The sequence below is a fragment of the Convolutriloba macropyga genome, chromosome 14 (assembly GCF_964194025.1).
Source record: "Convolutriloba macropyga chromosome 14, txConMacr16.3, whole genome shotgun sequence".
Classification (NCBI taxonomy): Eukaryota; Metazoa; Xenacoelomorpha; order Acoela; family Convolutidae; genus Convolutriloba; species Convolutriloba macropyga.
In genome coordinates, this window is record NC_134481.1 from 19,497,733 (window position 1) to 19,516,929 (window position 19,197).

The window sequence follows — 19,197 nt, forward strand, 5'->3', positions numbered from 1 at the left end:
TGTTCACAAAAATCAGTCCTTCTAAATCTTAACGCTTTTCTATCAATTTGTTGTTTTTAAAACCTTTTCTTTTAAAATTTAAATTCTTTTTTTAATTTAACCTAGTTTATTACCAACGGTTATCTTCCAAGATCTTGCAAGATTCTTGTAAGATTACGCACCAACTTGCAAAATCTTGCTAGATTCTTGCAAGATCTTGAAAGGTAGCCGACGGATTTGCAAGATAAACGTCAATTTTGTAAGATTCTTGCAAGATCAGCGTGGATCTTGTAAGAATCGTGCAAGATAAGCTTTTGATTAGAAACGTCTCATTTAATGAACAAAATGTCGAACGAAACGTATTATTTGGTAAGCTGCAAGGTACTGGAGGCCTTTTTATTAGCTTTTCTAGTGCTTACTTAACAATTCAAACGTTGCATGGATAGAACAAACCATTTCAAGGGTCATTGAAAATTTTTTTGAAAATGAGTTTTTTAAATACGTTATTGAAGGCAGAAAGGATATGAAAATTCTGTTTTGAACCAAGAACTCACTTCGGTGGACTGAACTCATAAGACAATATGGTCTTTGAGTTAATTGGTCTTAAAAATTGCACATTTTTCGTTAACCTTTTTCGACGTCTATCTTGCAAAATCTTGTAAGGTTCTTGCAAGATAGGCGTCCGGATCTTGCATCTTGAAAGATAGGCGTCAATTGCAAGAATCTTGCAAGATCTTCCAAGATAAGCGTCGGAGTTCGTCTAGGGTATTTAATAATCATCATCGAAGGAAGCGCTCCGCACAATCTGAATGGCACAGAGCCACGGCAACATTTATTTGATTTTCATAATTTCCTTCAAATACCTAAGCAATTCCAGTTTGCATTGGTTTACATGAACCACAATTATATGAATTGAAAGCAAACACTATATGCTTGTTGAGGGTAATGGTTGTGGGTTTATTTGATTTCTGAGGTAGACATTCAATAAACACGAGAATTGATTTCCGTCGTATGTCTGTCTTTAATCAGCTGCTCTTTGTTCTTCCTCTTGTTCAATTTTCATCTCTATAGTTATTTATTGCTAAATTGATCAATCATATGAGCAATTTTAAAATAATTGATTGTTAGCTGATAGTTAGAGTATGACTCATAATACCTCATGAAGTTTGAACTCATAATGTTTTTTTCCTATATTCGTGATCATAACCCAATTTTATTTAAAAATCCACTGCTATTACAACCACTTGAAAAACTTATCTCAGAAATCTCTCTGAATTATTTGCATTTGCATTAAAAAAAAACTGGCTCATAAAAAATAGAGCCGCAAATTTTGTTACGTGAATCGTCGAAATGTTTTTTTTTGTATATCAGCTTTCACGTCAATTCCCCGTCAAGCTGTTTCCCTCATTCTGATTGCAACGAGGCACACTGTTTCGGATCAAGCAATTGTCTAACATTCGTCAAGGAATGGTTGTTCCGTTAATCTTTCATTAAGCTCATTAAAATATCTCATAGAGTCTGAGGTGAACAAATTGTGTTTTGTAAGAGGTGCTCCTCCCACAGATCCGAAAAAAGATGAAAATTATGCCACAATTATGGCGAAACATCAACCAGGTTTAAACCTGGTTGTTGATTGCGTCACTAACTTCGAACTTCGAAAAGGTCAGCTTTATGAACATCAAAGCAAAATGAATCACTTCAAGGCAACTACTAATAAAGCACAAAAATTTAACACAGAAGTCAACATAGAAGTTCTAAAAGATAAAAGTGGGCGACGCTCATAATTCCGACGAAAATATTATAAAGCTCTCATCAAAACTGAGAAATTTTTCAGAATCTTTTTACCGGCTCATATCGATTTTAAATTTAAAAAAATTTATTAATACAAGCTCTATGTCCAACCAGTTGCTAATTATGGTGTTCTAGTACAAGGAACAGGCAACAAACCCATTTTTTCTCCTCTAGAGTCAGAAACAAAACATATTGCCAGAATTTTTTTAATAAGTCTAAATCAGTGTCAACATGCATGAAACGACTGCTTAAAAAATTAACTAAAACTTTGGGGAAGTGTGTCAAATTGATTGTTTTAAAAAATTAAAAACTGGAAGGAGGATAAATAATTTCAAATGAAAATACTGCTGTAAAAGCATTCAAAAATTACAAACAAAAGCGCCCGCCTAAACACAAATAGACAAAAAGTGGGAATAGGAAGAATACAAAACTTCATTATAAAAATCTATCCGAAATTTTATTCACAAGTGCAACAGATGAGGCAATTTCCTGTCATTAAGGAATAGTCTATTTGTAGGGGGACTTTTTGCACTGCTTCATTAACAAATTAACATAAAATTTTAAAATTTACAAAACTACATTTTGAAGTATTGCCCTCTTTTCCCATGATATGATAAGCCAATTTTTTACAAAACGCATCATAGTACTAATTTTGAAGATCGCTTGACTAGGAAAACTGAGACCTATTGATGACCTGTCAAAAACATTTCTTTTTATGCTTGATTGATTGCATACGAGTTCCAAACAAATTTCCAATCTACTTGAGAACAACTTGGTTACAGCACTTTTGCTCATTGGATTATTTAACGTAACAAGGGCTGAACTAGGGAATCGCGTTTCCTTACAAATGGATGGCGGTTAACTGCGTTAATCTAATATCGCATGGATATCCCTCGCATAATAGGTACTAGAACACGCTCATATTTCCCTATATGGTAATAGCTGCTCAAAGTGGCCGATTAAGTATCAGCAAAATCAATTTCAGATTTTTCTCACCGTATATTAAAAAAAATGGATAAAATTATTAAAAATATGGCACAAAAATATTGAACAAATCACATTATGCTTACACGCCTCATAATTGTGCCAGTTTGACCCTCGTAACAAGAAATTTGAAATGTTTTGACAGAAAAGCACCAAAAAAAGTCAACTATTATCAAGACGACAAACTAGCTCACAATTCCGTCGAAACAACACTATTATGTAAATACTCTGCTCTGTAAAAAAAGGGAGTCTTCCTTTTTACAACTAAGATTTTATCGTTTCCTGCCAATAGATCAGTTTAGAAATCCTGAATGAAACTGAAATGAATAACAGCTTATTTTGAGTACGGCATATTGTTTATATAGGAGAACAGTTTCTCCAATTTAAAAATTGTACCTATAATCGATGGCAATTTCATATGCAATGTGCGTTGCCATAATAATTCCAGCGGCTTTGACACCTCACCCTAGAGCCAGTTTTGAAGTGCACAATGGGGAATCGCCCTCACTTGTAGGTTAAATTTATATCCAAGAATCACGACCCCAAAAAAAACACAAACTGCGTATTTTGATTACATCAAAATTTTATCAATTTGCGAATGAGAGTTTTGACCTGAAAAATGAAACTTGTTTTCACGGACCTTGATTCAATTTGCAATATTAGATATGGAAATATATCTCAAATTTGATTTTACAAGACAAATGTCACCTCTACAAAGGCGGGAACCAAATTCAAACAATTTTTTTTCAAATAATTATGTAAATCTGAAATATTTATGATGGTTTTGAAATAACATCAAGAAACAAAGAAGTTATCTTTTGTAAATTTTCAAAAAGCAGAGGAAAAACTTATCTGACGAACTCTATTGCTATTTCGATAAATAATGGCCACAAAAATTTAACTTGACTCTTATTTTCTAGTTTTGTCATAGCGTTATCATCATTTTATTTGACCTATCAATCGAATATCAGAAATTAAATCCTCTCACCTCAAGAAATCTGATTCTAACATCCACTGACCTCCAACCGACGACATCGAGTCTCATGAAAAGTGACGTAACGAAACTAGAAAATCATGTCAGTGGTTCAGAACCAAGATTAATTTACGCGTTGATCATGTAAAATGTTTTTTAGATAATCTAAATTTTCTCTGAATATTTTCGCAAAGAAAGCACTATATAAATAAGCAAACGTTTGTAAACTTTTAGTAGAAATTTTAACCTAGAATACAACTTATTGAATTCTTTGACCCGTTTCACTGACCACGACCATATTCACTTTATTGAATAATATTAACTCCACGCTAGTGTTTCTTACAAAACTCAAATTATATGGTATAAAAAGTGATTCAAAACGACGAGTCGAACTTTTTGAAGCGCGACAGTTATTTCATTCTGGTTGATTGGTCATTCATAACACAAAAAGTAAGTATCAAATAAATTTGAACGCTCGCAGCTTCCTAGGAACTCGACGAATTTTTGCGCTTAGAGGCACAAAACAACTGTTTTATTTTTGTTTCTTTTACTTATACAGAAACTTAAATGAACAGACCACATACTAACAGAATTTGTTTTTCTTTTGGTTGTTTAAACTTTGCGCCTGAATAAATAGTCATGAAGTTGTACGCTAGATCGCTTTCTTTGCTTGGTTGATTGTTGTTTTGTTTTTTGGTATCATTTACATGTATCAGACGTTTTACCAAAATAATACAAAATAGATAACTCTCTGAAAATCTTGCCAACATTTGAATAGAGAAGAACCATTAGAAATGAAAAGAAGAGAATAAATTAAAGGCCATTAAAATCCTTTTGATTATGCAATTATAAAGAAAGAAAAGCCGAGTAAACAAAAATGGAGTAAACAGAATCAATAGTAATTTTTAATTTATTATTATAGTCTAACTTAAAGTTTATATTGGCTCAATCCGATATCTGAAAAAAAACTTCAAAACAAAAAAATACCAGACGTTCTCTGTTATATCATGAAGAAAATTGTTATTATTCTTTTCATCGTTACCATGGCAACCAATTGGGATGGAATTGAATGCTTTGCAACTCGTGAAGAGGAATACAATTGGAGGGAATCGATTCTGAATCAGACCACGAATACCACTCCTCACTCTCACATGCGAAACAACACTGTGTATCTCTATGTGGATCTCTATCAACTACTCGGAATCGATGAAAAGGTAATTCAAGTAGCATTTGAATCATATTGGAGCTGCTAACCCATAATTACAGTACTTTATATCTCTATCGGTAAACTATAGGGTATTTTGGCATCAGGAATAATGCTTTGTATCCATCAAATTGATGCATGTAAGCTAGCTCAATGTTTTACACAGGTCAAACGATCACAATCGCAACACCCAATGAAATGAATTTTGATACACCCTGTCATGGAATCCATGATTTTGATAGTTCTTCCGAAAACTGAGTTGAGATAGCTTACGAAGATCTTGATCAGTCATGACTTCTTGGTACATTTAGCTAGGATCTTCCTGGGTCTAAATTGAATGGTTATTTTGCAAGACAACAATTTTTCTGCCATAACTTTATAAAATAGCTATTTTTTTCTGTCAGAATATAATAAGATAACCATTTTCATCTGTCAGAATCTTCAGCGATAGCCATTTTTTCCTGTCGGAATCTTACAAGATAACCATTGTTATCTGTCAAAATCTTCCAAAATAGCCATTTTTCAGCCAGAATCTTACAAGATAATCATTTTTATGTCAAGTTCTTCAAAGATAGCCATTTTTTTCTGCCTGAATCTTGCAAGAATCTTCCATGATAGCCATTTTTTTCCGCTAGAATCTTACAAAACAATCATTCATATATTTCATTCTGTTCCAAAATAACCATTTTTTTCTGTCGTAATCCTGCAGGATAGAGTGATTTATCTGTCAGAAACTTGCAAGATAACCGTTTTTATCTATCACAATCTTACAAGATAACCATTTTTATCTGGCAAAATCCTACAAGAGAACCATTTTTATAACATTCTCTTCCAAGATAACCTTTTATTCTGCCGGAATCTTGCAAGATAACTGTTTTTTTTGTCAGAATCTTACAAGATAACCATTCTAAGTGTCAGAATTTTACATGATAGCCACTTTTATACTCTTTCAAGATGGCATTTTTTCTGCCAGAATCTTACAAGATAACCATTGTTATCTGCTAGAATCTTCCAAAATAGCCATTTTTTCTGCCTGAATCTTACAAAATAACCCTTTTTTTATTGTAAGAATCTTCCAAAATTTTCATTTTGTTCTGCCAAAATCGGACAGGGTAACCATTTTTACCTGTCAAAACCTTCCATGATAGCCATTTTTTTCCGCTAGAATCTCACAAAATAAACTTTTATATATGTCATTCTGTTCCAAGATAACCATTTCTAACTGTCAGAATCTTTTGTTTGTCAGAATCTTCCAAGATATGCATTTATTTACAAGATCGTACAAGAATCGTACAAGATAACCATTTTATCTGTCAGAACCTTCAAAGATGGCCATTTTTATCCCAGAATCTTACAACAAGGTAACCATTTTTATCTGCCAGAATCTGACAAGATAACCATTGTTACTTGTCAGAGTCTTCCAAGATATTCGTTTCTTTCTGGCAGAATTGTACACAATAGCCATTTTTATCTGCCAGAATCCTCCAAGACGGGCATATTTTTCTGTCAGAATCTTCCATGATAGCCGTATTTTTCTGCGAGATTCTTACAAAATAAACATTTTTATATGTCATTCTGTGCCAAGATAGCCATTTTTCTATCGGAGTTTTGCAAGATAACTATTTGTTTCTATCAGAAACCTCAAAGATTACCATTTTTTCTCAAGTATCTTACGACAAAATAACCATTTTCATCTGTCAGAATACTCCAAGACGGGCATATTTTTCTGTCAGAATCTTCTATGATAGCCGTATTTTTCCGCGAGATTCTTACAAAATATCAATTTTTATATGTCATTCTGTGCCAAGATAGCCATTTTTTATCCGAGTTTTGCAATATAACTTTTTATTTCTATCAGAATCCTCAAAGATGACACTTTTTTCTCCAGTATTTTACAACAAGATAACCATTCTTATGTGCCAGAATCTTACAAGATAACCATTTTTATCTGCCAGAATCTTCCAAGATAGTCATTTCTTTCTGCCAGAATTGTACATGATAACAACTTTTATTTGTCGGAATTATCCAAGATAGTCATTTCTTTCTGCCAGAATTGTACATGATAACAACTTTTATTTGTCGGAATTATCCAAGATAGCCATTTTTTTCTGTCAGAATCTTACAAGATAGCCATTTTTGTCAGAATCTTACACGATAGCCATTTCTTCTGTCAAAATTTTATAAGATAGCCAATTTTACTCCTTAATCTTAAATTTAAAACAACCAAACGTCACATTGTTTGAACATATACAAATTATGGGCATCGACAACAGAAAAAAGAAGAATACCCGAAAATTAGTACCCTAAGGCGTCGACCTTTTGGTCTCCTTGAATTTTTTCATTTTGATTCTCTTCTTGACGTTGCCTCTTTGAAGACTAATTGAAGATGGATTGAAGATCAAATGAAGCTGGGTTGAAGCCAATGTCTGGGCCATTACAGAGAGTAAAATTGAATAACTTACAAATTAGTGAATATGCAAACAGAAAACTAAAAACGCATAAAAAGCAATACTTAGAAAAGGAAAAACAAGGCTAAGAAGTAAATAAATTCAAAAACGCAAAAAAAGAAAAAAAAGACAGCAGCTAGTAAAATTCGGAAAAGAGCGAAGGGTGGAAAAATACGAAAAATCGGAAACCTAAAAAACGAAAATGCAACACCTAGAAAACTGGAACAACTTTAGGATGATTAAAGAGCATTGAATTTGTTTCTTCCTGATATGATTGCAAAAAAAGTGGTTAACAAAAAAACATAGATATTTCGTTTAAAAAAACCTTGTAAGATTTTTATACATTGAGATGAACTGAGGTCAACTGAGACAGTTATAAAAAGCTAACCTCCCTCATACTCGAAGACGCCACGAACACTTTGTAGATTTATAAAACTTGAGTGTTCTTTTTGAATCTGGTCAAATCGTTTTTGAGCAGAATTCAGATATCTTAGTTTTCTAAAGAGTTTTTACACAACGTGCCAAAGCAATTTTTAGCAAAAGAACATCAAGTCAAATGATTTTGCAGTGATAAAATTCGCAAAATTATGAGGCGTCGGAAAAAACTTTACCAGTTGCCCGTGTTCGTTTAATTTTTTTATGAGAAGCTGCCAATGTACGCATAATATAAAATTGTTTATTCCTACTTTCAATACAATTTTGGCAGTGCCTTGAGCTTAATAATGCTCTATCTGTTTTCGTAAAAATCTTGCAACTCCCTCTATCTGTTTTCTTACAAATCTTGCAACTCGCTCTATCTGTTTTCGTACAAATCTTGCAACTTATAAAAATTCACGTTACTCTTGCTGGCTAACCATTTTTTGCAAGCTTCTGGCAAAATCTTGCAAGATAAACATCTGATTACGACAAGGATTGCCAAGATCTTATCAAGTACTAGGCCAAAAAAAATTCCGTCGCAATTTGCAAAAAATGCAACTGGTAATGTCATGATACATAAAAGTTTTTCGGGGTGTCTCATGAATTTGAGATGCCAAAATATATTCATTTGTCTTAGATGATACCCTATTTATATAAAATATTTGATCTACAATTGAGCACTCCATCGGAAATGAACATTTAAGAAAATCAAATTTATTTCAAAAACATTACTAGATTTTTTCCTTGTCGTTTTTTGTTAGTGTTGAATAAATGTTGTACAACTTTCGTTTAATGATTGGTATAAAATTTCTTAAAGAGTTTTTGTTTGGTTTCTTCAACTTCTTTAACTAAAGTTTACGTTTTGTTCAGGTCGTTAGTTTCTAAGATTATAATGGGAAAAACTTTTCTTTGACGATCTGGTGCGAGCATGTCCAAAATGCACACCGAGGCATGTCTGAGTCAAGTCCAAAATAACCATCTGGTCTCAACTAGGGTGCCAAGATCTTATCCAGTACTAAGCCAAAAAAAATCATGTAACAAATTGAAAAAAAAACCACCATGCAAAGTCATGACACATAAAAGTGTTTCGGGGTATCTAGAATCTGAGATCCATTTATTATCCATTTTTTATCCATTTATTTGTGATGATATCCTATTTGTGCTAATTATATGATATATAATTGTGAAAATCACTCTATAAGAACTGAAAAATTTAGAAAAAATATTTCGATAGAATTTTTCAAATTTAAAGCCTTGTCGTTTTTGTTAGAGTTGAACAATTGTTGTACAGCTTTTGTTTAATAATCGAAACACAAGTTCTGAAGATGTATTTGTTTTATCTGACTTTGTTAATTAAACGTATAGTTTTTGTTCAGGTTGTTAGTTTCTGAGATTATTATGGGAAGTTTTTTGGCGGTCTGGCTTGGGCATGTCCAAAGTGCCCGCCGCTCTTGTTTTCAATTGAATTTTATTTACACTTGAAAAAAGCGGTTCAAATAATGATTAAAGATTCAGTTGAAGCTTTTTTTATTATTCTCTTTTAATTAATCTTTTAAAAAATGATAGGTTTTTATGAAACTTGTCTAATTGTCTTGCTTTGTTTTTCAGCTACATCTACTTTTTCTAACCTGCTATTACTTACCTTGTGGTGATTAGTTAAGTTCGATTATGTGGCCAAGACCTTGCTATTTGATAGTTTCCTTTTCATGATGTCTTTCTCCCATTTAATACGAGAAGATCCCGAGAAAATTTGCCATAAATAAAGCAAGTATATGAAAAACTACCAGATGTATATCAAATCAACCGACCCTAATCCTATCTTAATCGCAAAAAGGTATTTTTTATTGATCTCTTGGTCCAATAGTTTTTCTGTTTTATTCACGGCACTACCCAAGATATTAGTTAATTATATATTTGACCACTTGAACTTATTTTCGATCTTTTTTCACTACCAGCTTTTATTAGATCTGATCAAGTTATCATTGGTTTCTCATGTTGAATAGAATGAGTTTCAAGTTAGATAGTCTGAAAAAAATTGTTTTTGCCCAAAATTTCGGTATTATTTTTGATCAGAGTGCAGCCTATAAATTCAATTCTCTGACAGAATACAATATTTAGAAGGTGGTCTTAAGATAACGAGCAGAAAAGGTCATCAAATTCTATTCATAAGTTGCACCAAATTCTATTCAGAAGGCCAGGCAAATACAGTGGTTATAGGCCTAATGGGTTTAGAAACTTTGGCTGAAATTTGTTTGTTTAATTACACCTCTATGGTTGACTACGATCTTGTTATTGGATAAAGAACATGTCCACTCGGAGCAAAACATCGGCATCAATTTGTCAGCCAATATGTTCTTCAGTAATAATCTTCTGTTTTACTCAATGCGCTACGATTAACAATCGAATTACGGGCGTCTACCGGTACTAAGTTTTCGATTAAATTTACTAGTTTTATTACCAGATTTAGTTTTTTGTATGTTAATACATTGTGCGTGCGAAATATACTTACAAATTTCGCGGATGAAAAGGCGATGCCTATATGGAAACTCAATTCAGTGTTTTTCACATTTAAACTCAAAATTGAAGAATGAAACTGCTTTCCACCGCGAAATATGGTTAACGGAAGCGCGTTCCGCAAAGAATTGTGCGGCAGATTAATTGCAATATAATCTCTCATTTTAAAAAATTGAATCGAGAAATTGAGCTGCAAACAGATAAAAAATGATTAAAATTTTCTCAAACGCCCTTACAGCCAAACGTAACTACATTTCACATTTATTAACCTATTAGTCATTCAACTTTTTTCACTTATTCTTCATTTTAAGGACTTTAATTGCTTTGTGGAAAACATTTTCACAAAATTTAAGTGCTTTTCGAACGGAAATTGGCACCGAAAAGCGGCAGCGACTTTCTTTGTAATTTTTTTTTGGAACCGGTAGACGCTTGTAATGAGCTCAAATCTTACAGGGTTTTCAATTGACCTGATCATGTACAACAAAATAAGCATATATGGTCCGATCAGAGAGCGACAAAATCTCAATTTGACAGATTTCGATGCTTTAATTCTTTTTCAAGTTTATTAGCACTGGTAAGTTTGTCTTTTAGGAAGGAACGGCCAATGTGAAACTGTGGCTCTACTTAACTTACTACCTCCCCCACATTGCGTGGGATCCGGCGACAGTCGGAGTCTACAGTCTTGACTTGCCTCCCTACACTGTGTGGTCTCCAGATATTGTGTCATTTGATGCCACTGAGGAGATATTCGATGCCTACAACAGACAGACTATTTCGTATGATGGAATTGTTGTAGCAAAGAGCTCGACTGTAAACGTGAAAGTTACTTGCAGCATAGAAGTGAAATATTTCCCCTACGATTCTCAGGTAATTTTTTGTGAATCGTCATTCTTGCTTGTCAACCTGCCCCATTCTAGAGTTTCTATTTTGACTCTTGAGTTCCTAGATTGAACTTTGAATAACTTCTATGATAACGTACACTAATCCATTATTTGAAAACGGGAATCAATTATTATCCAAAAATTTCCAACATTTTTGCTTACGCAGTGAAAAATTCCTAGAAAAATGTTTCGGCATATCAACGATTTCCTGCGTTGTTTAAGCGGAATATAACGAAGCAATCTTATGTATACGAAAAAAATCCAAGCATGCCAAATATTTATCAATTATTGTTTTGTTCGCTCTCTTATATCAGGGCAGCATATCAGGGTTAATTACTGGTCAGTATAGACCCCCCAATTTGGGCAGAATTTTCTGATTTGTGAAAGTGGATTTCACACTTAATCCCAATACATTAATTCTGTGGAAATCACTTATGTTCGCTAAATTGGTTTGGCGAACACTTTTTTTGTGGATTAAGTCAGTCTTGTCCACAAACCCGTTTTTGTGAATATATTGACGGATTAGTGTGAGGGTTTTTCAAAGGCAATTGTAATTAGATTTGACAGTTTAAGTAATTAGAATTCGCGATTTGCGTAAATCGGAATTAATCGCAAATGATGAAATAGATAAATTTATCTCAATTATGGGAGAGGGGATTTTTGTGCATTTGATCATCGATTAAACAAATATGTGAATTAGAAAAAAATATTGTTATTAACGAATTTAAAATTGCTTCTTCATGCTGTAAAATCCACTGATAAAAATCTGTTAGTGTAGGCCATTTTGTAACGTGTTTTGTTCACGAAACTGCTCAAAAACCCTTTGTGGACAAGACTGACGAATTAGTGTAAGTGTTGTTCAAATTTCCGTAACTGAAAGCCCCTGGTCTAAAATATGGGAGAATTTGAACTAAATCTAAGGGTCCGTTTTGACGAGTAATTTTTTATCAATATCTCATCGACGATTCTCAAAGCTTGATTTTATCAGGTGAGTGAATTATACCACCCCAAAGATCGTTCAAGTGTTGATCCAAACTTTATCATCATTCACGTATTGAGTATGCAAATCCTTGTTGATTACTTTCATGCGGTGACCGGAAAATAGATCGAAAGGACAACAGATCGAAAACGAAGAATTGGGACAATAGATCGAAAATTAATCTCTGCAATATAGTTACCACATTATGGCCATGCCTTAGCGGCCTGTGGGACTTGATATGAATCTATCCCAACCGAACAAAATATCACAACAGAACATGTTATATGCTGTATAATAAATGAGCGCTCAAATCTGACTGGTCAATACGCAAATTAAATAGTTTAATTTTCGATCTATTGTCCCAATTTTCGCTTTCGATCTGTTGTCTTTCGATCTATTGTCCTAGCACCCTTTCATGCATGTTTATGGTCTCAAAATTTGCCAAAACCAAGGCATTTTCCGAACCCCACAAACCAAGTATTGTGGAAACTGTCTGCAACTCTAATTTGTTAGGTTCAATAAAGACGTGTGGTCTGCAAATTTGGGCAGGCTGTGGTCTTATTGGGTGTGTACTTAACTCGTTTATGTTCAGTTCTCGTTTCTTTTTTGCTTCTTTGTTCACATGGGATTTTTGAAATAATGCCATAATATATAATAGCTGTTTTTTCTGTTATTCGAACGAAAATGTCTTTGAAAGCGTTACCGAGATCTGTCAATCCTCTGATAAAGTGATAAGTTGGCTACGATTTGACCTGTTTAGCATCAAGACTTGCAAACGAGCAAGCACTAGAAGAAAAGGGCTTGGTATTGTGCGTTCGCACATAAATTCCGTGTCCGCTCATTTTTGACTTAATTGTCGACTAAATGCGGAAGAGATAGGAAAGTTTCATAAATTAACGCCTTATTCAAAATTAGTGGATTAAAAATTGTTTTTAACTCAAACCAATAAACCAATTTAATACGACCGCACTGAAGGTGGGGCTATTGTTAATATCCAATGTTCGATAACAGAGGTCAATGTTCTAAAACAGAAGTCAAAATTGAAAATCAGGGAGGTCAAAACCGCGAACAAATTTGCTTCAGCTAAAAGCTGTTGGACGCCAATACCCCTTTTTGCGTCATACGGTAATTTAATTACCGTAGTTTTTGTGAAAAACAATGTCGAATTAAAAAATCGTTTAAACCATAAAATATTCTTTGAAAATGTAAGATATTTTCAACTGCGCTCCATGATTTAAAAAAAAAGGTTAGAAAAGAAGTCAAGCACCAAAATCGCTTGTTATTTTTTTTTATGGTGGAGCCAAAAACCTAATTTTTATACGTTTTTTTTAATTGACGCAAAGTTTAGCCAAAGTACGGAAAACGTTGACAACAGCGAGGGAAATCAGTCAAATGTTCTCAAAATTCAAATCTCGATATCGCGATGGGAAAAACGAAATTTAAAAAATTTATTTAATTACATATTCTACGTTGGATGGGCTTCCTAGTGATACATTTCAAAACTCTCTACGATGAAAATATCGACAGCCCAAAGTTAACTGGACAAAAATATAAACCCAGTCGAACATATAGTTCCTCGACGCCCCACAAAGGTGGGTTGGAACGATCGTTTTATCTCAAACTCGGCATCTCTTGAGCATAGTTGTCAAAGATATTATATGTTTTTGCTTTTCTTCATAATCTGATTGAAGACTATTTAAGTTTCCTCCAATACTTCTTACAAGAATTTTCAGACATTTAGACCCAATATCAAATGTGCTAAGACTAAAAATTGATACATTAGTACTTCATGAATGAACTACGACTTATCTTTTCTCTAAATCAGATTTAATTGGGAATTGACAATCTTCCAGGAAGCATTTAGCGGTGATGAAAAACTTTGTTCACTGCAATCACTGTAATTCTCACACCTGGGTTGAGGTTTGTGGGTGAATTTTTGTAAGAAATGCGGTGAATGCGGTGAATTTTTTAAAGAAATTCTGTGATTGCTGTGATTGCATTTCTTACAAAAATTCACCGCATTTGCCTTCCAAAGTTTACCGAATCTGTTTTAAATAGATTGAAACAAGAAAAATAATAGAAGGACGTGACAGTTGGTGAGGTGGAATAAGAAATCAAAGGCATGCAGGAGGTAACAGGTTCGAACCCGTGTAAGGCAGTTTCTTTTTGAAAGAATACTGAGAACGCAATGAATTTAATTAATTCACCGCGATTCACCGCATTCACCGCAAAAAGATGTAAGAAATACCCAGTGAATTTTTTTTTCGCCGGTTTTTACCGTATTTCCTACAAAAATTTACCGCCAAACCTCGACCCGGGCAAGAATTAATTGCTACAAATTGGGTTTCCAAAGCAAAAGGTCAGTTTCTAGCGCTTCCAACGCCAGAAGTTACAGCTGCGTAGCAGCGAAAAGTTCTAGTACTGCATTTCGATGCAAATTTCGATCCAAAACCAGGGTCGTTTCCGTCCTTTTCAGGAGTGTAAATTCACTATGGGCCAGTGGCTTTCAACCCAATCCTCGTACAGACTATCAACTGATCCCCGATTTGCTCATCCTTCTCGACTGGATTTGACCAACTTCAAACAGAGTGGACAGTGGAACTTAATAGAACCCGTGAACTACTTCTTCGTCAATCGCACATTCAAAAACTTAACAGGGCTCTTTTTTTTAATAATTGTGAGATTTTGTTTCAAATTCTTTCTTAATTTCCTGTGTCAGCTTTGATTTGTTCGAGAGCCATCTTTTTGTGTGTTGAGTGATTCTAGATCAATCCTGATCAGAAAACCTCAAAAAATGCCTGTTGCTGCTTTTTTGTCATTATATTTCAATATAAATGCGTGCGAAAGTATCAATAATAGATTGTCATAATAAAGTGGTGGGGCGGGGGGGGGGGGTGGTTTCATCTGATGTCGATTGTGTCATAAATTTAGCAATAGGATTGACACTTTGATCAGATCAGTTGCAAGATGATGCAAGATTCTGGCATGATTATTCATAATCTTGCATAATTTCTGTGAATTCTTGCAAAAACTTCCATTATAAACATGATCATGCAATAATGCGGTAACATTGACGGCGGCTTGCAAAATTCACTCACGATTAATCTCTTTTTGCAAGAATCTTGCTGGATTAGTATTGGGCAGAACCTAACCAATATCCGCTACAATTTCAAGTGATATGAACTTTCAAGAATTTTTTTGAGTTCTCTGGTCAAACCAAAAAAAAAGTTAACGTCTCTCAAAAGAAGAGCCTTGCTAATATAGACTACTTCAACTATGACGGAATCGAGTATGTCCTTAGATTCGAACGGCATCCTGATTTTTACGTGACTGTCATTTTAATCCCCGCAACTCTCATGGGTCTCCTATCAATTCTATCCTTGATGCTTCCAGTGGAATGTGGGGAAAAGGTTTCACTTGGAGTCACAATCCTGTTAGCCCAAGTTGTGGAACTTCTGGTTCTGTCCGAAATCCTCCCCCCGAGCACCGCCAATGACTTCCCAATTGCGGGAAGACTCGTGATTTTCCTCATAGTTCTGGCCAGTATTTCAGTTTTTGTTTGTGTATTCGTAACTGTGGTGTACTATACCCCCGAATGCAAATGCGTACCTGTATGGATTGTGCGTGTTATAAGTAGCAGAGTTATGGGGGTTCTGTTTATTGCGAGGTTGAATTTGAAAGAGTGTAAGGCGCAAGCTGTTGCTTCACAGACGTCGTGTTTGGCTGGAAAAGATGGAAATAGCGACAATGGTAGCGAGTCTAACGGTTTGCCGTCAATTACAGACAAGGTCATCGGTTAGTTAAGTTCAAATAACTTTTCGACACCCACCGAGAACTTATTTTACTATAGCTTCATGTTTCTAATTTAAGTAAGTTTTCAACGATGACAGTAATGAAATATGACTAAGTTTTCTAATGTGCACAAACAATTTTTTGGCCAATAGCGTACAAAGAAACATTTTACGTAAAGAAAAACTTCAGTAATTTTATGTCCTTTCCTGAGAAAAAATGTTGTGTAATTACTAGCCCAAAAGTGCTGGCATATATAAATGAACATACACCTGACAGTTCCTTCTGTTCAAAAAACGATTTCCAGACTTTCAATGGAAAATTAATTCAATTTTGATTAAGTTTCATTTTATTTCCCTAGTGTGAATAATTTTTCATAAGTTTGCAAATATTGTAAAAGATTGCTTGAAAATCCTAAATAATCTTTGATCATATACTTCTCCTTGACAGCAAATCTGGTAAAATGTGCTATGTTTTCATATGAATAATATTTTGCATTGATTTAAAACTGTAATTCACGTGACCATAAAGCAGATCTTTGTTAACTCAGAATTGAACCCAATTCAAGAAAAATTGATCAAAAAAACAAAAAAAGACATGATTCAATCCATGAATTTGTATATAGCCGGAAAAAAAGGTTGACCCGCATTCATGGAAACCCGCAATTATTTCATATCGAAATCAGTTTATTTCTTTTGAAATCCAAATAAGCAATTAGCACAGCTAAAATTCCAATGGTTTAAGTAGAGCCAAATTGAAGAGTACGGCAGTAAACAGCTTTTGTTTGTCGAAATCGAAGACAAATGACGAGACAATTTTTTTGCTGAACTATTTCAACAGAATTAGAACACTTGACAAAGTTGACCTTTTTTTGCACTCTGATCTGAATTGAAAAAAAAATCAAAATTTGACTTAAACAAGAAGACGAAAACTTGGAAGATTCCAAATGATGCAGTCTAATTTTGAATAGAAAAACAAATCGGTGCTAGCAGCTATAATCAAAATGAGTTTGATATTAGTACTAGCATCTATGCTACGGAAGTTTTAAATCCAAATAATGCCAAACTTTCTTCAAATTAGGAGTCGCATCACTAGTTAAACGCCAGGGGTGAAATTGCTTAATGATTCATGCCATGATGCTTCAGTGTAACTCCGTGAGAACGCACGCAGGGCACCAAATCAAAAAATTTGGATGGATTTTGAACTGAGATTGAAATAAATTCAAAAACATTTCAAGAAAACAATTATTTGCACCAGATTGCAAGAGAATTAGATGAATTAAAATCCGTTTTGTCCACAGAAACATGCATCAATTTCTTAACCCTCCTTTTTCAGCTCTGATAGTTTTTCTTCATGTGTTGTTTTCGTCCAGCCAAAGCATTCAATTGATTCAATTTTTGTACGGCTGCTCTTTTGCAAATTAGTTAAAAACTTATACGCTTCGGGGTCAGATTGGCTGAACAATGCTTATATTCCATAGTACCACACTTCAACTGCATTTTTTCTGGTATTTTTCTATATGGCTGCTTCTCATGATTCCAGATTTTTGAAGAGAATATAGGATGACTGTTCAACAGTGGACATTTGATATAATTTGACTGAATTTTATAAACAGATTCCTTCTTTTCTTTTTCAAAAACAAAGCTAAAAAGGGTTAAATCTTGTGTTATAATCATTATAATTTTGCTTTTGACACTTGACCCTTCAGCCTGGTTATCTTGACAACTTGGAGTCCTTAAATTACAAATTAAAAGCGGGTTAAATGAACGAGGACAAAAATGATTTACGCACTAATACTGGTATCATATTTTCCAGTAAGTTTACTTTCTTGTTGCTTGCTTATTTTTTTTTGTTTCTAAATACACTTGAATAGAAAATTTTTTTGCAAAACCCAATTAAGTGATTACCCTACAGAGTTTACTGGATGATCAAGGGCAAAACACACTATTTAGGGAAATAATGGCAATTGTGTCTCTCTTCGTTCTGAGTGAAATTTTGTTTGTTTTCAGGATTTTATGCACTGAGTCATGGAAAACATTTTAAACTTGTTGAGTTGTACCGGTTTCTAAAATATACCATAAATTTAATCTTTTTTTTAAAATGGTCCATTATAGTGCCGTTACAAGATGGTTTAATAAAAACTGTTTCAGACAAAGCTGATTTTAGCAAATTTTCTGTATTGTTAATATCTTTGTTTAAATCTTACTTTGACACTCTAAAACTAATTTTTTAGTTATAGCATAAAGATTGCTAGAATGAAATACTGAGATTAAGTTTGAATTTTAACTTAAGCGACCCAAAATCGACATCTTTTCAAGAAATTTAATGTTTTTGTCTTAGTTCTCTCCTATTGGGTCAAGTATTTAGTTATTTCAGTTGAACAGCTTGTCAAGTATGGGCGTTGCATGCAAAATAAAATCCCCGCGGCACCCAATTATTAGGAAAAGCAGAATACTTTAAGAATAGATTTTTTCCCGGAGTTCCTAGTAATTTCCCGACGAGAAACTGACATTTCTGACAGGAAATAGCAATCAGTGTTATTTTCTTTTCATTTCTTTGTTATTTCCTGGCAGGTAGTTGCCAATTTTAGCGGGAAATACCTGGAATGGTAATTATCCTGATTTTCCCGGCAGGATTTACCGGGAATCGTGGCACCGGGCGGTTACTCAGTGTGTACGTGGAATATAAACCGCAATTGTCAGTAACCAATCTTTGGCTCTGTCTTTTTCATCAAAAATCCACGATTGGTAAGTAGAAAACAAATTTCTGCTTACTGTTGGTGAATTCAAAAATAGTTGTGTTATTTCAGGTCACGACTCACTCTCTGTCGACTTTTTGATGAAGGACATCCAATTCCGTGTGTTAGCCAATGAGGTCGGTTGGAAACTATTCGCAGCATTGATTGACCGAATTTTCCTCTTTTTATACACAGTTGTGATTGTCAGTGGAATGATATATTACTACTCACAGTCAATACAGTAACTGCCGCATTAAAATAACTTACAGATTCCAACGTGGTTACTCTAGAAACTCAAAAATCAACATTAACACAGATCATAACTAATAATCAGTGTTTATAATCAGAGTTTATAAAATACCTGTTTCGCAATCATAGTTGGTGCATCTGTATTGATTCAATTTGTGAACTTAAAAAGAGAACTTACTTTCTGTAACCTACAAATAAAAATTTATCAGAATTCAAAAACCTTTATTTAAATAACTTTCTCAAATTTTCTGCT

The 19,197-nt window shown here is 33.9% G+C and overlaps 1 protein-coding gene across 1 annotated transcript; it reads left to right on the top strand.

Moving 5' to 3' along the window:
* Positions 1–4,447: 4,447 nt before the first annotated feature.
* On the top strand, positions 4,448–19,155 carry LOC142352824 (neuronal acetylcholine receptor subunit alpha-3-like). Its single transcript, XM_075404964.1, has 5 exons — positions 4,448–4,941; positions 10,901–11,176; positions 14,646–14,828; positions 15,436–15,964; positions 18,768–19,155. The coding sequence occupies exons 1-5, from the start codon at positions 4,735–4,737 to the stop codon at positions 18,938–18,940; spliced, it is 1,368 nt and encodes a 455-aa protein (XP_075261079.1). The 5' UTR covers positions 4,448–4,734; the 3' UTR covers positions 18,941–19,155.
* Positions 19,156–19,197: the final 42 nt, after the last annotated feature.

What these genes read in the sequence shown, in the direction of transcription:
- LOC142352824 (XM_075404964.1), top strand. Translation starts at nt 4,735, where the DNA reads ATGAAGAAAATTGTTATTATTCTTTTCATCGTTACCATGGCAACCAAT. An exon ending in TACTCGGAATCGATGAAAAG is followed by an intron (nt 4,942 to 10,900) that starts GTAATTCAAGTA and finishes TTTGTCTTTTAG; the next exon opens with GAAGGAACGGCCAATGTGAA. An exon ending in CATTCAAAAACTTAACAGGG is followed by an intron (nt 14,829 to 15,435) that starts CTCTTTTTTTTA and finishes GCTAATATAGAC; the next exon opens with TACTTCAACTATGACGGAAT.